This window comes from Hypanus sabinus, chromosome 2 (assembly GCF_030144855.1).
Source record: "Hypanus sabinus isolate sHypSab1 chromosome 2, sHypSab1.hap1, whole genome shotgun sequence".
NCBI lineage: Eukaryota > Metazoa > Chordata > Chondrichthyes > Myliobatiformes > Dasyatidae > Hypanus > Hypanus sabinus.
Window position 1 is genome coordinate 137,281,518 of NC_082707.1, and position 24,587 is coordinate 137,306,104.

At 39.6% G+C, this 24,587-nt stretch overlaps 1 protein-coding gene across 2 annotated transcripts in view; it reads right to left on the reverse strand.

Moving 5' to 3' along the window:
- Positions 1–24,587, reverse strand: part of spred1 (sprouty related EVH1 domain containing 1) — a 98,325-nt gene that overhangs the window by 43,069 nt on the left and 30,669 nt on the right. For both annotated transcript variants that reach the window (XM_059955698.1, XM_059955689.1), the window contains exon 2: positions 10,592–10,766. In XM_059955698.1, coding sequence (XP_059811681.1) covers positions 10,592–10,766 — 175 coding nt within the window. The remainder of the gene's footprint in view (positions 1–10,591; positions 10,767–24,587) is intronic.

A 24,587-nucleotide genomic window follows, 5' to 3' on the forward strand; every position in this document is an offset into this window, starting at 1 on the left:
CTGCTCCCTAACTTATTCAATCAGACAAAACTAGAGTATCAAATCAGAAACAACTAAATTATACCTTGACACACCTACAACACATTTGAATTTATATACTCCTTCATCCAATTAATTCAAACAGAAGAACTATTTTTGAAAGTCAAAGTCCCATGAACTTTGGACTAGATAAGTGCAAAACATTAAACATAAAAAAGGTGCAATAGAGCTAGTAGAATATAAGCCCTGGGAATCAGCCTCTGGCCATCACACGATCAATGCCTTCCAGGCTTTGGTGAGCCGGCTTACAGAAATACATTCAGGTTTACCTTGCCTATCTACAATAAACATCTTTTCGCACTGTTCCAAAACATGGAACAGGACATTGTAAGGGGGAGGGGGGGCTTAAGGGGGTGCTGATGTGCATCACGGCAGACTAACATGAACGAGGTAGAATGTAGGTCAACTGGAATGCAAGAAATATTAGATGGAGTGCCAACTACAGGTACACTACGATGAGTGGTGTAATAGTTGTAAAAGAACTGAATTTACTGAGGAGGGTGGAACACTGCTGAGACACTGACTGGGAATAAAATCACCTAGCGCTCGCAGCAGCTGCCCATATGCCGACTCAGTTGTGTAACATTTTGGCCTCTTGCAGGGATAAGTGCTAACAAGTCACAGAGGAAGCAGTCCCTGCGGGAAAGAGGGAGGGAGGAAGTAAAGGCAGGTTTTGTAGTAGGATCCCTTTGGAGATGGTAGAAATTGAGTAGGAGGATATACTAGATGTGGGGACTCCTGGGGTTGTAGGTAAAGACAAGAGGAGCACTATTGCTGTCAAGGTGGCGGGAAGATGGGATGAGTGTGGATATTCTGGAAATGGGGGAGATATGGATGAGGGAAGAATCTATGCTGCAGGAAGGGAAACCATCTATTATGTCCTGGAGAGGAAATTTGCATCCTGGGAACAAATGAGTGTAGATGACGCAACTGAGAAAACGGAATATGATTTTTACAGGAGATAGGGTGGAAAAGGTATAGTCAAGATAGCTGTGGGAATCGCTAGTTTTATAAAAGATGTCGGTCAACAGTTTGCCAACAGAGACAGAGAAGTGGGGAGCGTCAGAGAGGGACCGAGTGAATTTAAGGGTAGGGTGGAAGTTAGAGGCAAATTTGATGAAATAGTTAAGCTCAGCATAGGTGCAAGAAATATTACCAATGTAGTCATCAACATAGTGGAGGAAGAGTTTGGGAGTATTACTGGGGATGGCTTGTAAAATGGAATGTTCTACATAGCCAACAAAGAGGCAGGCATGGCTGAGATCCATGCAGGTGTCCATGGCTACCCCTCGAGTCTGGAGAAAGTGCAAGGTGTCAAAGGAAACATTTTTGAGGGTGAGGACCAATTCAGGCAGATGGGTGGTGGTGAAGGGGAAAGGTTGGTTCTTTTATTGAGAAATAAACAGAGAGCTTTAAGGCCTTCTTGATGGGGATAGAAGTGTATAAGGAGTGGACATCCTTGGTGAAACTGAGGCGGTCAGGGCCAGGGAATCGAGGAGATTGAGAGCACAAGAAGTGTTGGGGATGTAGGTGGGAAGGGACTGAACCAAGGGGAACAGAATGGAGTTGAGGCATGAGGACACCAGATCATTATACTGATCTGTAAAATACTGCAGATGGAATGAGGGTCTGCAAACAATTTTGGTATCATATTGCAGGAAGAACAAGAAAGCGTAATGTAAAGAGTTAGTAGAATGGTCCTCATTAGTATAGTGATTAGTATCCCTGCCTCACAGCTGGATACATCCTGAACTTGAGTACTTCTGTGTGGTTTGCACATTCTCACTGTGATGCCAGTTTCCTCCAGGTGACCCAATTTCCTCCCACATCCCAAAGATATGCAGGTCAGTAATTTAATTAATCTCTCTAAACTACCCCTAAGAGTGTAGATGAGCGGTTGGGGGTGGGATGCTGAAGGAATATGGGAAAAATAAAAAAATGAGATTAACATATAATTACTATAAAATAGATGACTGTCAGTGGAGGCTCAATGGGCCCAAAGGCCTGTTGCTGAGCTATACTTCTCTACAACTATGTGGCCTTCAGTAATCTGAATAGATTTGAAAAGCTGAATCTCTCTCTTTAGTAGGGCGGTCTGACTGGTGAATTGATGGAAATGTTCCAAACACTGATCTCTCTATTGGTAGAAGTGCTGAGAACCAAAGGACACAAATTTAAAGTGATTGGCTAAACAGCCAGAGCTGACATGAGGAAATATTTTCACACAGCAAGTAACTCCTTAAGGAGACTTAAACAACATTTTCAAAAGTGATACAGAGAAGAAAAAAGAAACACAGGGTCCATCGGAAATAGCCAAGAAATGAAATTGACCAGAAATGTTTTTCCAGAGAGCTGGACTGGATTCAATAGGTTGAATGACCTTTCTCCAGGCCTCAACATTTGTTGAAAAATGACTATCCTGTTTGTAGTGAGGCACACAAACTGCTATACAAAGCAAGCGACAGAAAGATTGATTTCTATGTGCAAAGCTTCTAATACATAACCAATGGATCTCCATTAGTCTATCAGTGTATACTGGAGGGTTTTGTAGCAAACAGACATGACATTCTCATTTCAAATGACCAAATTATCAGGATGGGTAACACACATAATATGCTGGAGGAACTCAGCAGGTCAGACAGTTACTACGGAAATGAATAAACAGTCGATGTTTTGGACTGCGACCCTTCATCAGGACTGGAAAGGAAGGGGGAAGAAGATTAAGGAGCTGGTGGGAGGGGAAGGGGTACAAACTAGTTGGTGATTAAAGAAGCCAGGTGGGTGGGAAACAGGGGAAATACAGTAAGAAGCTGAGAGGAGAAAAAGTAAAGGGCTGGAGAAGAAGGAATCTGATAAAGAGAAAAGTGGACCATGGGAGAAAAGGAAGGAGGAGGGGCACCAGGAGTAGGTGATAGGCAGATTAGGAGAAGGGAAGAGGTGGTGGAGGGTGGAGGGGAATTGAGGAGGGAAGGGGAAGGGGGCAAAATTACTGGTAGTTAAGAGAAATCGTTGCTCATGCCCTCAGGTTGGAGGCTACCTAGACAGAATTTGAGATGCTGCTGCTCCAATTCATCGTGGCCTGGCTTCTTCCCATTTACTTTTCAATACTGATGAAGGGCCTCAGCCTGAAAAGTCGACAGTTTATTCATTCTCAAAGGTGCTGCCTGACCTGCTGAGTTCCTCCAGCATTTTGAGTGTGTTCCTCTGAATTCCCAACACCTGCAGAATGTCTTGTGCTTATTATTAAAATGGGTGCAGGTTTTACATTAAGTTATGAAATGATTTAGGGCAGAGGTCGGCAACCTGCGGCTCCAGAGCCACATGCGGCTCTTTGATCTCTGTGATGCGGCTCCCCGTGGTTTGTTAGCTTTTGAAATGTAATTCGAAATTTGAAGATTATGGTGATCTTGTACAATATGAAAACTTTGCGGAGACATCGTTTCCTGGCACATCTGAACCGGCTCACAATTAGCCACCGTTCTGACTAAGGGTGATAGCCTACGGGGGTTTGTGAGTACGTGTCTTTTGGAGCATCCGTGCCCACGGGGACGGGTTGAGGGAGGCTTTAAAGCAAGGCTGTTTAGTTCGAATAAAGTTACCTTTGACTGCAGTGTCTTTATTTTAGCGCTGCGTGTAGCGCTACACCGCTACAACGTGTTTTTTATCGCTATTAATATACATCACAACTGCCAATGCCTGACACCCGCCAGTGCGCGCTTTCTTTTAATTCTTCGATCCAAGGTAGGCTAACTATGGAGTAACCTTCAACCCAACGTCTTTTTTTCGGAGTTCAAAATGTTTTTGTTGCATGCAGAAATGTAATTTCGTTTTCTCTGCAGGAGTTCATCAATTTCAAAAATGCAACACATTATAGTTTGTTTATACATAGCATAAAGGCAAAAAAAAACCCGTTGTATGCAGTGTTATTTCATTTTGTGGCTCCCAGTGTTTGCTTTTCTGTGGGAAATGGGTCCATATTGGCTCTTTTAGTGGTAAACGTTGCCGACCCCTGATTTAGGGGAATGGATCATGAAGTGGATTGAAACAAAATAATGTCTAATGAGTTATTAAAGGCTAAGGAATTCTGTGGTTTGACTATGTCTGGAGCTTCAGAATAGCTAGTAATAAGATGTGGCTCACAAAACCAGGGACCTGGGTTCAATGCTCACCAAGGGTGCTGTCCATTCTCCTTACAATCGGATGGGTTTCCTCTGGGTGGTGTGGCTTCATCCACATCCCACAGACATCCAAGCTGGTAGGTCAACTTGCCATTACAAATTGTCCAAAGCAAATCACACAGCACAAAAATGGTCCCTTTAGTCCCACCTTGTCCATCCACGCTGACTGTGAGGCCTTTCCTATCTCAGTAGCTCTTCAACATCACATATGCCTTTAGCCCCAGATGCCCACCATTATCTGTGTGAAAAACATATCCTCTGTTTTCCTTTCGATTTCTCCTCCATCTTAAACTGTGCTTGATCTAGATGCCCCTGCCTTAACTTAGGGAGAAAAGACTATTCTGCTTTATTTCTATACCTCATAATTTTGTAAAACTTTACAAAGCCATCCCTCAGGCTCTTACATTCCACTGAGAACATACACAGCCTATCTAATCTCTTCTCATAACAGCCCTCCGTTCCAGGGAATACCCTGATAAATCTCTTCTGCATGCTTTTTACTGGGACTGCTACTGTGCTGTATCTATAAATCCATGACATGGACAAATTATAGTGGAAATAATAAGAAATTGTGGTTAACAACAGGAAAATGGCAGGGGGTTGAAGAGTTAGATAAATTACTGAGGACAATAAGCACTGAGAGAAGTGATACATAGAAACATAGAAAATAGGTGCAGGAGTAGGCCATTCGGCCCTTCAAGCCTGCACTGCCATTCAGTATGATCATGGCTGATCATCCAACTCAGAACTCTGTACCTGCTTTCTCTCCATACCCCCTGATCCCTTTAGCCACAAGGGCCATATCTAACTTCCTCTTAAACATAGCCAATGAACTGGCCTCAACTGTTTCCTGTGGCAGAGAGTTCCACAGATTCACCACTCTCTGTGTGAAGAAGTTTTTCCTCATCTCGGTCCTAAAAGGCTTCCCCTTTATCCTTAAACTGTGACCCCTCGTTCTGGACTTCCCCAACATCGGAAACAATCTTCCTGCATCTAGCCTGTCCAATCCCTTTAGAATTTTATACGTTTCAATAAGATCCCCCCTCAATCTTCTAAATTCCAGTGAGTATAAGCCTAGTCGATCCAGTCTTCATATTAAAGTCCTGCCATCCCAGGAATCAATCTGGTGAGCCTCCTTTGTACTCCCTCTGTGGCAAGGATGTCTTTCCTCAGATTAGGGGACCAAAACTGCACACAATATTCTAGGTGCGGTCTCACCAAGGCCTTGTACAACTGCACCAGAGCCCTCCCTGCTCATGTACTCAAATCCTTTTGCTATGAATGCCAACATACTATTTGCCTTTTTCACCGCCTGCTGTACCTGCATGCCCACCTTCAATGACTGGTGTACAATGACACCCAGGTCTCATTGCACCTCCCCTTTTCCTAATCGGCCACCATTCAGATAATAATCTGTTTTCCTGTTCTTGCAACCAAAGTGGATAACCTCACATTTATTCATATTAAATTGCATCTGCCATGAATTTGCCCACTCGCCTAACCTATCCAAGTCACCCTGCATCCTCTTAGCATCCTCCTCACAGCTAACACTGCCACCCAGCTTCGTGTCATCTGCAAACTTGGAGATGCTGCATTTAATTCCCTCATCTAAATCATTAATATATATTGTAAACAACTGGAGTCCCAGCACTGAGCCTTGCGGTACCCCACTAGTCACTGCCTGCCATTCTGAAAAGGTCCCATTTACTCCCACTCTTTGCTTTCTGTCTGCCAACCAATTCTCTATCCACATCAATACCATACCCCCAATACCGTGTGCTTTAAGTTTGCACACTAATCTCCTGTGTGGGATCCTGTCAAAAGCCTTTTAAAAATCTAAATATACCACATCCACTGGCTCTCCGCTACCCACTCTACTAGTTACATCTTCAAAAAATTCTATAAGATTCGTCAGACATGATTTTCCTTTCACAAATCCATGCTGACTTTGTCCGATGATTTCATCTCTTTCCAAATGTGCTGTCATCACATCTTTGATAACCGACTCTAGCATTTTCCCCACCACTGACATCAGACTAACTGGACTATAATTCCCCGGTTTTTCTCTCCCTCCTTTTTTAAAAAGTGGGGTTACATTAGCCACCCTCCAATCCTCAGGAACTAATCCAGAATCTAAGGAGTTTTGAAAAATTATCACTAATGCATCCACAATTTCTTGGGCTACTTCCTTAAGCACTCTGGGATGCAGACCATCTGGCCCTGGGGATTTATCTGCCTTTAATCCCTTCAATTTACCTAACACCACTTCCCTACTAACATGTATTTCCCTCAGTTCCTCCATCTCACTGGACCCTCAGTCCCTTACTATTTCCAGAAGATTATTTATGTCCTCCTTAGTGCAGACAGAACCAAAGTAGTTATTCAATTGGTCTGCCATGTCTTTGCTCCCTATGATCAATTCACCTGATTCTGACCGTAAAGGACCTACATTTGTCTTGACCAATCTTTTTCTTTTCACATATCTATAAAAGCTTTTACAGTCAGTTTTTATGTTCCCTGCCAGCTTTCTCTCAATCTTTTTTCCCTTTCCTAATTAAGCCCTTTGTCCTCCTCTGCTGGTCTCTGAATTTCTCCCAGTTCTCAGGTGAGCTGCTTTTTTTTGCTAATTAATACGTTTCTTCTTTGGACTTGATACTATCCCCAATTTCCCTTGTCAGCCATGGGTGCACTACCTTCCCTGGTTTATTCTTTTGCCAAACTGAGATGAACAATTATTGTAGTTCATCCATGCGATCTTTAAATGCTTGCCATTGCATATTCACCGTCAACCCTTTAAGTATCATTTGCCACCCTATCTTAGCTAATTCACGTCTCATACCTTCAAAGTTACCCTTCTTTAAGTTCAGAACCTTTGTTTCTGAATTAACTATGTCACTCTCCATCTTAATGAAGAATTCCACTATATTATGATCACTCTTACCCAAGGGGCCTCGCACAACAAGATTGCTAACTAACCCTTCCTCATTGCTCAATACCCAATCTAGAATGGCCTGCTCTCTAGTTGGTTCTTCGACATGTTGGTTCAGAAAACCATCCCGCATACATTCCAAGAAATCCTCTTCCTCAGCACCCTTACCAATTTGGTTCACCCAATCTATATGTAGATTGAAGTCACCCATTATATTATCCTTATATTGCACGCATTTCTAATTTCCTGTTTAATGCCACCCCCAACCTCACTACTACTGTTAGGTGGCATGTACACAACTCCCACCAGCGTTTTCTGCCCCTTAGTGTTATACAGCTCTACCCATATCAATTCCACATCCTCCAGGCTAATGTCCTTCCTTTCTATTGCATTAATCTCCTCTCTAACCAGCAATGCTACCCCACCTGCTTTTCTTTCCTGTCTATCCCTCCTGAATATTGAATATCCCTGGATGTTGAGCTCCCATCCTTGGTCACCCTGGAGCCATGTCTCTGTGATCCCAACTATATCATATTCATTAATAACGACCTGCACATTCAATTCATCCACCTTGTTGCGAATGCTCCTTGCATTGACACACAAAGCCTTCAGGTTTGTTTTTACAACATTCTTAGCCCTTATAAATTATGTTGAAAAGTGGCCCTTTTGGGCTTTTTGCCCCGGATTTGCCTGCCTGCCACTTTTACTTTTCACCTTACTACTTTTTGCTTCTACCCTCATTTTACACTCCTCTGTCTCTCTGCACTTGTTCCCATCCCCCTGCCACATTAGTTTAAATCTTGCTGAACAGCAGTAGCAAACGCTCCCCCAGTTCATTGGTTCCAGTCCAGCCCAGGTGCAGACCGTCCTGTTTCTACCAGTCCCACCTCCCCCAGAACTGGTTCCAATGCCCCAGAAATTTTAATCCCTCCCCCTTGCATCATTTTTCAAGCCACGTATTCATCTGAAATATCCTCCTATTTCTACTCTGACTAGCACATGGCACCAGTAGTAATCCAGAGATTTTTACCTTCGTGGTCCTACTTTTTAGTTTATCTCCTAACTTCCTAACTTCACCTTGTAGGACCTCATCCCATTTTTTACCTATATCGTTGGTACCTACATGCACCACGACCACTGGCTGTTCACCCTCCCATTCCAGAATGTCCAGATAGATTTGAGTGTTGGGTTGGAAGCACGAAGGCAATGACTATATAGAATATGGGCTAGCTGTTGTGCAAAAGGAAGAACCTGGGAATGGGCAAGGAAAAATGAAACTCAGATTTGAAATGGGAGAGGGACTATGTACAATGTATTGGAAACAAATGAAATTACACATGAAGAATGGACATGAAGAAATAGCAGGGGCTTAATGTTTAGGACATCATAGAAGGAGAAGAGGTTAAGAAAAAAAGCACTGAAACTTGGCCTGCTGAGTATCTCAAGTATTTATTTTATGAATGAAACTCTTCCAAAATAAATAGCAATTTAGTGCAAAACCAAGCATTATGCACAAGAAGAAGAATACCTAATAGATAGAAGGCACAAAAATGAGCTACAAGGATACTTTTAAGTAAACTAACAAATCTTAAGCAGCTGTGAAACAACAACGATGTAAGAAAATTAAGTGGCCTTTAACTATGGAAAAAGTTTAGGAAGTTAAAGATCAACGCAGGATGGCGATTTGTATTCACATAGAATGGGATCATGAAAGTAATTAAACAGAACAGACCTCCAGTCTGATGTTTTTCCCCACTCATTTACAGGACATTGGAGTCATTGTCAGGACCATGATTTTAAACCAAAATTCCAAATTAAAAATCAATATAACAATGCAAAAGTGTTGAGAGTGGCATCTTTCTCATTCACCAACTGCTTCACAAACCCCATTCCCACCCCAACCCATCCTACTGTTTATTAATAAGAGCCTAATTTCTGGGAACAGGGTGCAATTTAATAAAAACTAACAATTAAACTAAATTAACACAGAAGCTTGGTATTAATAAACTAAACACAGTAAACTGGTCAGACATCATCTTCTACAATAAGACAACATAGCTACCTATCATTGACATCCATTGGCACCATTATTGAGCCTCTCGGTAACAATATCTTGGGCTCACTGCTGATGATATTGCAGGAATGGGCCAGAGGCTAGGTATCCTGTGATGAATAACTCACCACCTGACAACTCAAACCTTTATATCACCTACAATGAATGAAGGTGTGCAGACAACTAAAAACCTCTACACAATCATGGCCACTGCCACCTTAGAAGCTCATTCCCTCTACTACTATACAAAAGGATTTGACTGTATACAATCTACAAAATGCACTGCAATTATTAACTTTGCTACTTTAACAGCAATGTCTAACACCGAGAAAAATTCTCCAGGGGCACGACAATAGCACCCTCTCGAGGTTCCCCTGTCATATACCATCCTGACCTGGAAATGTTTTGCTATTCCTTCATTATTGCCATGTTGAAAGCATTAACTCACTCTCTTTTATTACAGTGATTACCTTCACGAGCAAGGCAGCAGTGGTTCACAATGATAGCTCATCGTCACCTTCTCAAGTGCAAGTGGTGATGGGCAATGTCCAAATAGCAAAACAAAAAGTGGTAATGGCTGGATGATGCTGAAAAACCGGCAACAAAATCTAAAAATCTTTTGCTAGCATAATGGTCGCCAGGGAGGTTCTGTGAAATTCATAACTAGCGGGTTTCTTTTCAGAAACCAGGTGTATTGAGCCTAGTTTACAACATGGTAGCATTTGTTTATCACTTTATAGCACCAGATGAAAGATGCCGCTGCTGCCTGTAAGGAGTTTGTAAATTCTGCCCATGACCATGTTGGTTTCCTCCCACATTTCAAAGATGTACGGTTCAAGTTAGTGAGTTTTGGAGGTGCCACGACAACACCAGAAGCGTGGCAACCATTTGATTTGATGTAAATGATACAACATACAAGTGATGAATAAAGCTAATTTTTAACCGACTGAAAAAACCAATCATACAAGAAACTGAAGAAGGTTTTCACAGTATGCTGCACCAGAGTATCGGAAATTGAAATCCTAGGTCACAGAATGGAAGCTCAGTTCAAGTAAAACATGCAATGCATATTCTGTATCTGTTCAGTTTAGATATTAAAAATAACACAATCTTTTTGTTGTTTTATTAAAATTCTGAAAACAGTGAACATTTAACTTTTTTTAAAAGATGAGGAACCATAACTTAACAAGGGGAGGGGAGGAACAAAATGGCATTAAGTAAACACAGAACATACACAAATATTATATTCATATGTGCAGAAATACTCCACCCACACAAAAATGCAGTTGTATGGATAATTTTATTCCTTCCTTCGCCAAATGTTAATAATCATTTAAACATTGGCTTCAACAAGTTACTAAAACAAATTGTAAAAAAAAATGTATTTCTTACTGTTTTGTCCCGGAGCCTTTCCCCATGGATAAGAAAATCATCGCGAGCACAGTCATCCAGATGAACTTTAAAAACAGTGACACAGCTGAGGCCTCCCCCTCCCAGTGGTACCCATCCTCCACTCGAGTCATCACGGGTCATCACCACTGCTCGCACTCGTGCAAAGTAACTATCACTGCAAAAAGAAGGCCAAATAAATATTAGGGTTTTAACCTCAGCAAATTCATTTTCTTATATCCAGCTATAATTTCTTCCCATAACATCCAAAGTTCATAAGTTATAATTATTTACACTAAATTCTCCTTTAATATAGTTCTGTATCAAGAGTTGGGAAAGAACTTAAACAATTATTCTTAAGCACTTCCTCAGAAAAATATGGCTGAAATCAGGATATTGGCAGAATGGTGTATTACCATAATATTCAACCATTGACTAAGATATAATTTGTAGTAATTATAAATACGCATAACGTACTGATATTTAAATAGATGTGGGGGCCCTGAGAGTTCCAACTAGTTCTAAGTAATTTTGATGTGTGGTACTCATATAAAGCTGAAAAGGTGTAGAAAACAACATTAAATTAGCATATCTTCCACTTGTAAATTAATACTGGCAAACTATTTTCTACATGAAGAGATTATTTCATGAAAGCTAAAGCATCTGTGCAAACAGCTTAAGTTTACATTCCAGATTCATCATTTTAAATGGTTGTTACTGTGAAAAGCTATCTACTTCTCTCCCCATAAATGGTTGACCTGACCATCATATAAAACTTTGCGAGTAGGAATGCAGTTATTTCTTTATACATTCAGCAATATATTTTTTGCCAGTCAAAATTCCTTCCAATACAGTACCATAAACAGCTACATAATGCCGACAGACTATTGTCAGTACCATACTCAATTTTACCAGAAAGGTCCTTTACCATCTGCTTTTCCTATCTGATGCTTTTAATGAACCCATTCCCTCAGATTTCTAAGAATGTGATTTGTGAAGTACAAGGGCCTCAAAGAAGCACTTGAAACCCCTAATAAGTTATAAGAAGCTGAAATGAACAAAGGGATTTAAATATTTCTGGAAGTGAGAATAAACAAGCTTTCAGATTCTTGAATGCATTCACCAATAAACATTTTCCAGTTTCTCCTCTTTCTTTGCTTCCTAAGTTATTGGGTAACATTCATATGACAAGATACCCAAACAACAATAATACATATTAAGTAAACAGAATTAACTACTATGGAGGGGAAGAGATGGCCAATTATATTTTGTCTTCTCACACTGATTTTTGCCCAGCTTGAGTCCAAATAATTTTAATCCTATGCCCTCTCATTGAAATATATAATTTTTTACTTCTGCAATGATAAATGTTCATGAAAATTGGGTTACAAGGTACAACTGCAAGAAAAAGTTTGTGAAACCTTTGTAATTACCGGCTTTCTGCATTAATTACTCATAAAATGTGGTCCGATCTTCATCTAAGCCAAAATGATAAACAAAAACATAATCTGCTTAAACAAATAGACAAAACAATTGTACTGTTCATATCTTTATTGAACACATTGTTTAATTGTTCACAGTCCAGGCTGGAAAAAATATGTGAACCCTTGTATTTAATAACTAGTGACACCTCCTCTAGCAACAATAACCTCCACCAAACACTTCCTGTAGCTGCTGATCAGACTTGCACAACAGCGAGGAGGAATTTTAGACCATTCCTCCAAACAAAACTGTCTAAGTTCATCAATATTTCTGGAATACCTTGCATGAACAGCCCTCTTCAGGTCATGCCACAGCATCTCAGTTGAGTCAAGGTCTGGAATCTAACTTGGTCATTCCAAAACATGAATTTTCTTCTTCTTAAACCATTCTTATGCTGAGTTACTCTGTGGTTCAGATTACTGTCTTGTTGTATCATCCAACTTCTATTAAGCTTCAGGTGACAGATCTCTACTCTGACATTTTCCTGTAAAACATCTTGAATGAATTTTGAATTCATTATTCCGTCAATGACTACAAGCTATCCAGGCCTGGGGGCAGCAAAGCAACCCCAACCCATCCTTCCACTATGCTTCACAGTTGGGATGAGGTTTTGGTGTTGGTGTGCAGTGCCATTTCTGCCAAAAAGTTCAAGTTTTGTCTCATCCTTCCACAGAATATTGTCCCAAAAGCATTGTGGAATGTCCAGGACATATTTTGCTAACTTGAGACATGCAGCAATGTTTTTCTTTTGCAGAGCAGTGGTTTCCTTTGTGGTGTCCTTCCATGAACACCATTCTTGTTCAATATTTTTCTTATAGTGGACACATGAACAGAGACTTTATCAATTTCTAGAGATTTCTGTAGGTCTTTTGCTGTTGCCCTTGGGTTCTTTTTTTTTACCTTCAGCATTGCACGTTGTGCTCTTGGTGTGATCTTTGCAGAATGTCCACTCCTAGGAAGACATCAACAGTAATGAATTTCCTCCATTTGCAGACAATTTCTTTTACTGTGGACTAATAAGCACTTATATCTCTAGAAATGCTTCTGTAGCTTTTTCCAGCTTCCTGCATTTCACCTCTGCAATTTTTTTTAAGGTCCTCTGAAACTTGTTTTGATCGAAGCAGGGTGCACATAACCAGATTTTATTGACAGCAGGCTCTGTCAGTAACCTGACTTTGTGTGTCTTTTTTAAAATTGGGCAGGGCACTTCTGCAACCCACACCTCCACGCTCATCTCATTGATTGGAACACCTGGCTCCAAAGTGCCCTTGCAGAAGGCTCCAAGAACCCCAGAGGTTCACATACTTTTTTGAACCAAGATTGTGATTGTTTAAATTTTATACTAAGTATTAATGAGGAAAAATAAAATTGGTTGTGTGTTATTAGTTTAGGCAGATTATGTTTGTCAACTATTGTGACTTTGATGAAGATAAGAACACATTTTATGAGTAATTAATGCAGAAAAACTGGTAATTGCAAAGGGTTCACAAACTTTTCTTGCAACTGTTCCTTTTATGACTATCACAAATCATATCTAAAGCCAAGTCAAGGAATGATTAATTTTTGGGAAGTATTTGTACGTTGTTATATGTTAGTGTGTTGAAACTGACGTTAAAGGCATCGTTTTGTTTGGTCATTAATCCATATTACAGCAAAATCATGACACCGACAAACAACTGACTTACGGAATTAGTGCTTTGGAAACAATGGAATTCTCAAACCATAAAATACTTACAAATTTTCAAATTACAAAAAAAAAATGGCCACTGAATAATCTAACTTTCCCAAAAAAACTTCATCCGGGGGGGGCGTAGTTACTGCCCATTTGATTTTAAACAATGTGCTGCCTCCTTGGTCCACATTCAGCAACGGTATATAGTCAGGTTTAGCACTGATTTCAATAACGAAAAACTATATATTTGGCAAGTAAGTGAACATTTCTAGTTTGTCATTTCCATTAATTAAAGGAAAGGAACAGTAGGGCAGAGTCTGCAGATGAAATTGCTAACACTATGTGACGCCTCTCCAAATGCCCTCTTTGGGTAAAGGGCCAAGGAACTAGAAGGGCTGAAATTATTGAAATAAAAACATTATTCTACATTTCATGAACATTTCTCTATCTTCTCCAACACCTACCTCCATCCCAATAATTATTGCAGAGATTTCTCACATTAATACCTCTAAATCAACAGTACCTAAATCAAATGATCTGTTCATCAATATACTGCTTCTGAGATCTTAGGTGATCTTTAAATTCAAACATTATCACATCGACCATGTACTTTAAAATACATTTTTAGTGGGGATGTACTGGAAAACATCTTGCAAATATAAGTGTTTCTTTTTCTAACTCATTTCATAATAATTTATCTCTTCCTGAAAGTGTAATTTAAATATTATTATTCATGCTTGTCCAGAAACAATAACATCAAGCACTCAATACAATTAATAGTATCAACCATTAGAATTTGATATTGGTATCCCATTCCTTCCATAATGAATTATGCTTAACTTTGTCCATGCAGTTCTGCTTAAAGAGCGAGTAGCATCACAATGAAACTAGCTACAGTCAAATAAATCACATCAATTCACAGCAAGTCCAGGAAACCCAGTAGCCAAATCAATCATTTCAAAAAGCAAGTATGCTATCTTCTTTCAACTACAGCCTAAAAGCTCATTTTTCCTCAGGAGCTTTCTAGCCAACAGCAAATCAGTCACTGAGCACAATAATTGCACTACTGTTTCAATGTTGTACCAAGGTTTATTGATGAAACTATTACATTCAGTTATGCACAACGTCCACTTGCAATGGTTCATCAGAAGGTTGGGTAAAGAAATAAATGCCAGACACTTTTTGCCCCATTTTGCTATACTTTAAAAAAAGAATCACAGAAGTGCAGAATAAACACAGAAAACAATCGAAGAAACTTAATCTGATTTTAACAGCCACATTAAGTCATCAGGTCTCACTCCAAAGGTATTCCCTTTGCTCTACCATCTATCCCTCATTTTCTCTCCTGACTAAAACTTGCTTACTCTTTTCTGATAAAACTCAACTATACTCTTATCAGATGTTGCCCAACCCAATGAATGCTTCCAACATTTTCTACTTTGTATTACTTTAGAATTTATTTTTAAACACACTTAACATGGGAATCTTGCTTTAAGTGTTCAAGCAAATGGCTGCTACCACTTTTAGTGATGAGAGATTTCTTAAAAGATGCTTTTAAAACTTAAATAGAGCACAAGCCATGTTCACAGCAAGATAAATAGCATTTTGAACTTCAATCAAAACACACCATATTTAACATTTATGTATCAGTTCGAAGAAGTCATTTGAACTCCTTGTGTCATCACTTACAACATCATCCAACAACAGGGGTTCACATCTCAATGAATGCTGAAAATACCCTACACCTTATCTTCATCAATCAGAATAGAACATGCTGTAAACGCCCAGCAAGTTAGGCAACATTTGTAGAAAGAGAAAGTCTTGACATTTCAGGATAGAGACCCTTCACAAGTTTAAGTATTTTGATTAAAGGCCTTTGAACTAAAACACTAACTTAATTTACTTTATCACAGATGCCATCTGACCTGCTGGGCAATCCAGCATTGTCCATTCTTAATTCAAACTTCCATGGCTTTAAAACTTCTAACATGTTAACATCTCACCCTACTCCACTTAACACACAGGCTGCAGTCACACCCTGCCCATCTCATCCTACAATTGACAGTCATTCTTTCAGCCATCTAAGCCAATCTGAAATTCATTCTTTAAGTCTCTACACCAACTAAAGCTCTTCTTACAAACCAAAAATCATTGACACTATTTTGTCTGATTAGATCTCTGTAAGGAATACAGAAATAGTTTTTAAAAAATGCAAATTCTGTCACCCTTGATTCATTTCTTTCATCAAATGTTCTCTTCCACAATTAATTGAAATGCAACTAGATAACTATGAGTCATTTCCTTCACAAAACTGTACACTGCAGGCTCCATGTATTTTAATGCTACTAAGTCAGAACATTAGGTTGCTGATAAACACAAGAGGTTAAATGGAAGGCAATGAGAATAATATTCCAATCTGTAATTTCTGAGGAGGTGCCAATGGATGGGGGAGGTGATGGTGGTGGTAGGTGGGTTCTTGGAATAGAAAGGATGATGGTAGCAGAGATAAGAAATTATCTACACGGTTGTTTGCTTGGATTGGAACATATAAAGTGTTACCAGAATTCTTTGCTGGGATCTGCTTTCACTGATACTAATGATCTGAATTTGGACATACAGGGGCATTTTTTAAAACATACAGTCAACACTAAACTTGGAAGAACAGCGAACAGTAATACACTTCAAGAGAATAGATAGGCGGGTAAAATGGGCAAACATGTAGATAAGCATTAATATAAACTTGGATATCTAACGGGGAAAAAACAAGGAGGGGCAGAATAATATAAAGAGCACAATTCTAAAGGGGTTGCAGGAACTGAGAGCTGTTACAATCTTTGGAAAGTAGCAGAGCAGTTTGAACTTGGTTACAAAGTCAAAAATCCCAGGCTTCACATAGGTAGTATAAAAACAGAAGTTAGGAGCCTCCTTCATAGAGCACTGGCTCAGTCACAAATACAATAATGTATCCAAATCTAGACAAAGTACTCTTACAAAGATGTGAAGGTATTGGAGAGGGTGTAGGAAATGTTTACAAAATGGTTTCAGGCACAAGAAAATGGCTGGAGAACAAGGGATATTTCCCCTGGAGCAAGAGACGAACATAGTCTTTGGATTTTAAAACTGATATTCATTAGGGATCTAGTTACAATAGAGCAAACAAACTTGTTCCCATTAGTGATTATCAGGAAACTTACTAAATAAGTGCAGTGAGTAGTTAACATTTAAAATGCAAGGCTATAGAGGCAGATTAAATTGTGACTTACAAAAAAGATCTGGATTCAAATCTGAACAAAATGAATTGTAGAGGTAAAGAGAAAGGGCGGAGGGGTGGGACTAACTGTACTGTTCTTGCAGTCAGCTAGCATTGATTTAAAAGGCAGAAATTACTTCCCTCTGTGCTAATACCATTCTATTATTATGGTATCCTATACCAACCTCCAAATCTAAAGGATAATTTTTGGCACCACCCAAGTATCACTTCATTTATGCACTCTCAATTAGTCATGCATTTCTAACCACACTCTGGTCTTGCACAAGGAGTTTTCACTATCCCCCTATCCTTTATGCAACTGAATTTCAGCAGTTAAGCCCTTTCCTATCAATAACATATACTTAGTTAACATTTCTAATCTTAACTGGTTCCTAGTGCTTGTTTGAAAATACTAATGAACATCAAGCAAGTCCAAGACCAGGTTCAGCTACATTACACTTATACAATTGCTACCCACACATCATCTCAGTCCACAGCACAGAGTGACCTTGTACTTGCCTGCTACTAGATTAGATCTCAATCTATTAAGTCAGTGCTGTGACTAGTATGCAATACATTAAAAGACAACATTCACAAGCATATTCAACTCAATATGATGTTCATCAGTTATACAATGTTCTTGATATTTATTACTTATTTATTATTTCTTTCCTTTTATATTTGCAGAGGTTGTTGTCTTTTGCACACTGGTTGAACGGCCAAGTTTGTGCAGTCTTTCATTGATTCTATTATAGTTATTATTCTATTATGGATTTATTGAGTATGCCAGTGAGAAAATGAATCTCAAGGTTGTTATGGTGACATATATGCACTTTGATAATAAATTTACTTTGTACACTTGAACATTAGAGCCCTTATGGACAGACCAGCAGTAAGAGATCTGAAGGTTGCTCTGTGATTACAGCTCAGGAATATTGACATTGTAATCACCACCCTGAGTGATAGATCAAGAACCATTACTTTAAAGTGGTGGGCAAACAATCAAAAGCTACAGGAGATAATCAACTCAAAAGAATAAAGTTGTATTGTATGTTCTTCCAGAAAGGCAAATGGTTCCACTTTGGCCTTAATTCTGCCTTTACCATCACCCCTGGCAGAGCATTCAAAGCGCTCACCACTCTGTGTAAAAAAACTTACCTCCAACATCCTTCCTATATCTTTCCCCAATCACCTTAAAATTATGCCCCTTGTATAAGCCCTTTCCACCTTGGGAAATATTACCTTTTATTATCTTTACCCCTTCCTTATTTCTTTCAAGGTATTAAGACAAAGTCCCATCTTCCTTTATCCACTTAGATAAACAAGGAAAAATTACAAAAAAGAAAATCAAATTTTTGACTGGAAAAGGACTGTTTGCACCTAAACTGCTGATGGGTGGTTAAATATCACTGTTCTCTAATTCAAATCTCTCATGCTAAAGTGAACATTATTTCTCAAATTCAGCCACTGAGAAAACCTTGTGATTCATTTCCTGCTCTGAACTTTTATTTCAGTTTCTTTCAAGCACACCACTGATTGCTGTATACGAGCGCATTAGGAGATGAAGAGATTAAAAATAAAACCAATGCAAAGAGATGTCTTAGTCTAAAACAAAATTTATGCATTAAGCCCAAGATGTAGAATGGGATTGGGGCAGAGCATGTTGTGACAAATAAGATATTCATCTGTAGCTCTCATTGTTTTCAAACTGCAAGCAACACAAACCACTACTATAGATCTATAGATGCTAGCTGCACCTAAACAAGCCAGGTATATGGGTGTCTGGACCCTACAGATTAAAATACCACAGTAAATATTGGAACTAGAATCTCAAAAACAAAAGAAAGATTAAAATTGTTAAATGTAAACAACTATTGCATTAAATACCATTTTGCCCAAATTCTTATGAAGCAACATTACTCTTAAGTTTCAAGGTAACTGCAATTACTTAGTTTTTGCTCATTCCTAAAACTGAAAGGTGATTAAAGTACTTTGAGTCCTCCAGTATCTTGTGTTGCTCCAGATCCCAGTACTTGCAGTCTTATGGGTCATCAATCATGATCTGTAATTGAGAACCCATTGGTAAATAAAGCTATGATCGTGTTTCATATAAACTTGCTTCTAGTAACAATACTTTTACTGAAATAACCTAAAAATGAGCAGAGGTTTGCACCTTCAGGATCTCATTCAGCAAACTAATTGTTTACTTGAAAAATTTACAACCTTTAAACTACTGAAAAGATTATCTTTACTTCCAAATATTATAGCATTGTTTACTTAATCTATTATTGTAAGCAGTTTACATGCACTATAATTTCTTCAACAGTACACAACACACTCACACACAGAGCAGTGGGTGCTTGAAAAGCACAACAGGGTAAATGGTGAAGCAGTTTCAATGGCAGCATTGAAGAGGCATATAGATGCTTACAATGTCAGGACAGGATATTGATCCCCTGCAGGCAGATGTAATTGGCATCACGGTCAGCACAGATCTGGATTGAAGGATGTTTTCATCTGCTGGATGGTTCCATGTAATACTCAGTGATATTTTGAACATTTTAGCTTTTTTTTTGCTTCTAATCAATGTTATTACATGGCACAAATAGGAAACATCTCCTTCTCTCCCTTTGGATTCTATTTTCATTGCACAACATTACTGGTTCAGTTATAATCATGCCCAAGATATATTTGAAACTAATTTAATTTGTTATACATCACTATTAAAAGTCTGACTAATTACAACATAAAACAAGACTCACTTTGAAGTGTCAATTCAGACTCTTGCCAGTACAAATTAAGATCTCCAAAGTCGAATTTCCAATATAACCCAACAGCTCCAACTAAATGCCAATAGAAGTGAAAAGTTCCTTAAATCTGGACCTGTAGATTATGTCTTGCCTGCTGCATTAGTAGTAATCTACATTTCTTCTAACCTTTATCCATCTCAAATCTTATGCTTAAAAATGGAATTCAAATGTATTGAATTTGAATATTGTGCTACCAAAAGGAGAACTGGATGCTGCTGGTTTAGAGAGTATGCATTATGATCAGAGATTAAGGGAGCTAGGACTTACTCTTTGGAGAGAAGGAGGATGAGAGGAGACATGATAGAGGTATACAAGATATTAAGAGGAATAGATAGAGCCAGTGCCTCTTCCCCAGGGCACCACTGCTCAATACAAGAGGACATGGCTTTAAGGTAAGGGGTGGGAAGTTCAAGGGGGATATTAAATGAAGGATTTTTTTTTACTCAGAAAGTGGTTGGTGCATGGAATGCACTGCCTGAGTCAGTGGTGGAGGCTGTATCCAGAGATACCGGCCACGTGACAAGACACACTGCCACCTGGCTGGTCAGAGAACACACCATACGCCAATCAACATTTGGTCCCTCCCAACTAATCACTGCACACCTAAATTATTGGTCACCTTAATTGGATTATCTCGCCCAGCCCCATGCTATAAACGGTGAGACATGTGCCTGGTTCGCTCTCTCTTACAGATCACCTCATTGAAGGTAAGTGCATTGATTTATGTTTGGGAAGGTCGTTGGTCCTGGTAAGGGAGCCAAAGCTATCCAAGGTCAAGGGGGATAACTGTCGTAGTGCTTTTCCCTTGTTCTTTGTACATGTAATTGCACCCTGTCCCCACACCTCTTTCTGTGTATTGTACAGCCAACCCGACCTTCCCCACACGTGTTAACCCTAAACGTTTTTTGTTAGAATATTGTAGTTGCTTGTGTTGACCCGACTTCCCCTTGTAAATAAATTCCTTATTATTAAAACTGTGTGTGTCCAGGCCTCTACTGTTGAGACTCAAAAGAACCAGTTATTTTCCATCACAACAGAGGCAGATACACTAGTGAAATTTAAGAGACTACTAGACAGGTATATGGAGGAATTTAAGGTGGGGGGTTTATTATGGGAGGCAGGGTTTAAGGGTTGGCACAATTTTGTGGGCTGAAGGGCCTGTACTGTGCTGTACTATTCTATTCTATATGTAAGATCACATAAACACCTCACATTTAGTGAACTGTCTCTACCAGGGCAGTTTCCTCCAGCAACCTTGAATAATTAATTTTCAACATCCCTCTAAGTTGCACATCATTTTGACCAAAAAATGGAAACATCAATGGTCCTTTAAAGCCATATGGGCCAAACCCTGCAACACCCTCCCATACCATTTTGACAGAGTTATTTCATCATGACTGCAGCAAATCAAAATGAATCAATTTTGCAACAGCATAAATGCCAACAATGACTGCCTTTCAAGAGCACAAAAACCTCAAACTTCCATTAGTCAAGGAATGAAAATTGAGGCTGCTTACTGCCATATTTACTTGGAGAACACGTGCAATTGGTCAAAGAAGTGATCCATGTCCACTTATCACAAATCATGAATTAAAATGCAAGTTTAGATTGAGTGAGAACTAAGATTTGACCCACACAAGCAGTAGACAATGACCACCTTCATCAGAAGACCATAAAGTACCATCCCATGATTTTAAGGGGGGGGGGCATGGTGTGGTGAAGGGCAGGTGAGACTTTTGTTTTGAGGGTCCAACAAGGCGAGGAAATACATGATAAAGAATAGGATACTAAATGTACATGAACATTGGATTTTCTGCATGAAGGCATGGAGCTGAAGTAGATAAAGTAGAATACAGAATGATTCAATAGCCCTCATTCTGGAACTGTACAAAATATGAAAATCTAGGAGTACTGTGTCTTCTTAAATAGCTCCTTAGGATCAAGGATTTCTAGCTTCCTCTTGGGTTCTGAACAAATGCCAGATACCAGTTGTGAATTATTTAGCATGTGGATGAAGGCACAGATCAGGTAGGTTAATAAGTTTACAAATTATATGGAGATAGGTGCTTCTGTGGATGGTGTAGAAGAGTGCCAAGGGATACAGCAGAATATAGATCAGTTTCAGATATGGGTGGAGAAATGGTAGATGGAGTTTAACATGTGAAGTATTTCACGTTGAGAGATCAAATGCAAAGCAACAGCACACTCATTGTTAATGGCAAGACCCTTAACAGTGGTGTTGTGCAGAAGGATCTTGGGGTCCAAGTCCTTAGCTTGCTGGTTACATAGTTGGTAAAGGTACATATGACATGCTTGCCTTTTGAGTTCAAGAGCAGGGAAGTTATGTTGCATGTTTTTGAAACTCAAGTTAGGCTCTATCTACAGCACTGTGTTCAATTATGGTCACCCCATCAGGTGACTTTGGAGAGGATGCAGAAAAGGTTTGCCAGGATGCTGCCTGCATTAGAGGGCATGCTATAAGGATAAAGATGGGTTGTTTTCTCTGGAGTGGCTAGGGCAATGGCGAGATCAGATTATGGTAAGATTGTGAGAAGCATAGAGTAGACAGGGAATATCTTTTTCCTTGGGTTGAAATTTCTAATAAAAGAAAGCATGCATTTAAGGTGAGAGGGGTAAATTCAAAGATGCACGGCCATTTAATATGGAGAATGGTGGGTGCCTAAGGTGGTGGTAGAATAAGTAAATAGAATTGAGGTGTTCAAGAGACTCTTTAATAGGCACATGAAGGTGCAGCAAATGAAAGGGTACAGACATCTTGCAGGTAGAAGAGATTCATGTAGTTGGGCATTTGATTACTAATTTAATTAATTCAACACAATATTGAGGGGTGAAAGGTCTGTTCTTGTGCTGTACTGTTCTATGTGCTCGCTTCTGTTCAATGACAGAGCATAGAGTTTTGGCTGAATGAGGTTGTGACCCAACAGCAAAGAGGTCCAAGATTGGTGAAGATTTGGCACACCACACTCACAGAGACACATAATCAAACAAAGCACCTCAAGATACACTTCAACAAACATTTCAGAGGTGTCAGAGATGGACAAAGTAAATTTGAGGGCAGGGTGAAAGTTGATTAAATCGATTAAGTCCAGCACGGCTGCAGGAAGCAGCACCAATGCAGTCATCAATGTAATGAAAAAGATTTGGGAAGCATTACCAGTAAAGGCCTGAAACAGAGACTGTTCCACAAGCTGACAAAAATACAAGCATTAGAGCCAAGCAAATGCTCATGTCTACACCTTTGGAGAAAGTTGGAGGAGTTGATAGAGAAATCGTTGAGGATAAGTATCAGTTCCACCAGATGGAGGAGGGCAGTGGTAGAGAGTAACTGGTTAGGTATGTTGTTCGGAAAGCACAGAGATTCAAGGCCTTCCTGATGGGGGATGGAACTATACAGTGACTGGATGTCTATAGTGAAAATGTCACAGATGTAGGTAGGAAGGGACTGAATCATGAAGGACAAAATGGAGTTGAGATATGTTAACGTGAGTTCAGTGGGGAAGCAAGTTCTGCCATCTCCAATACGATACTCCCACCAGGTCTATCTTTCCCAACTTACTACTATCCACCTCCCTCCCTCCAATCCCTCACACTTGCTATGTGACTCTATTATCCACTTGCTTCTCAGCGCAGATCCCTTCTTGGCACTTATCCCTGCGGCCATGACAACTGTATCTATATTCCCTCCGTTACACCCATTTTTGGTCCTAAACAGCCCTTCAGATGAGGCGGCACTTCACCTGCTAGTCTATGAGGTCAATTATTGTATCTGGAGTTCCCAGTGCAACCTCCTCTACATCAGTAAGACCTAAAGCTATCAGGGGTTCACTTTGTCAACCACTGTCCACTTCATCAAGCTTCGAATTCCCTGCAGCAACCCATTTCAATTCACTTTCAAAGTTCAAAATAGGTTTTATTATCAGAGTACATAAATGTCACCACATTCACCCCTAAAATTCTTTACCTGTGGGCAGACTCATTCTCATATTGACATGTCTGCTCATGGTCACGATGAGGCCAAACATGGGTTGGAGAAGTCACACTGCACATTCCATCTAGGAATCTCTAACACCATGGCATTACAATTTTTCTAACTTCAAGTAACACTCCCATCTATTTCTAAACCTCACCCCACCCCATTCTGGTGGCCTCACTCCTTTTCTTCTCCTCCCTTGTCCTCATGACCACATCACCTTCCTCTAGTTCACCACCTCCTTTCCTCTATTCCATGGACCACTGCCCTCTCCTCCTCCTTCAGCCATTTACCTTTTCCAACTATCAACTTCTAGCTTCTCACATCAGTCCCCCACCCTCACCCCTCCCCACCCAGTCAACCTGGTCAACTGGTCCCCATAACCTATTACCAGCTAGCATGCAATCTTCACCCACCACTGCCTTATTATTCTGGGTATTGCCCCATACCTTTGGGTTCTGACAAAGGGTCTTGATGTGAAACATCGACTATTTTCCTCTACAGATACCACTTGACCTGCTGAGTTCCTCCAGCATGTTGTGACTGAATCAGAATCAGGTTTATTATCAACGGCATGTGACGTAAAATTTAACTTAGCAACAGCAGTTCAATGCAATACATAATCTAGCAGAGAGAAAAAATAAATTAAAACATAATAATAAATAAACAAGTAAATCAATTATGTATATTAAATAGATTTTTTTAAAACGTGCTAAAACAGAAATACTGTATTTTTTTTTAAAGTTGAGGTAGTGTCCAAAGCTTCAATGTCCATTTAGGAATTGGATGGCAGA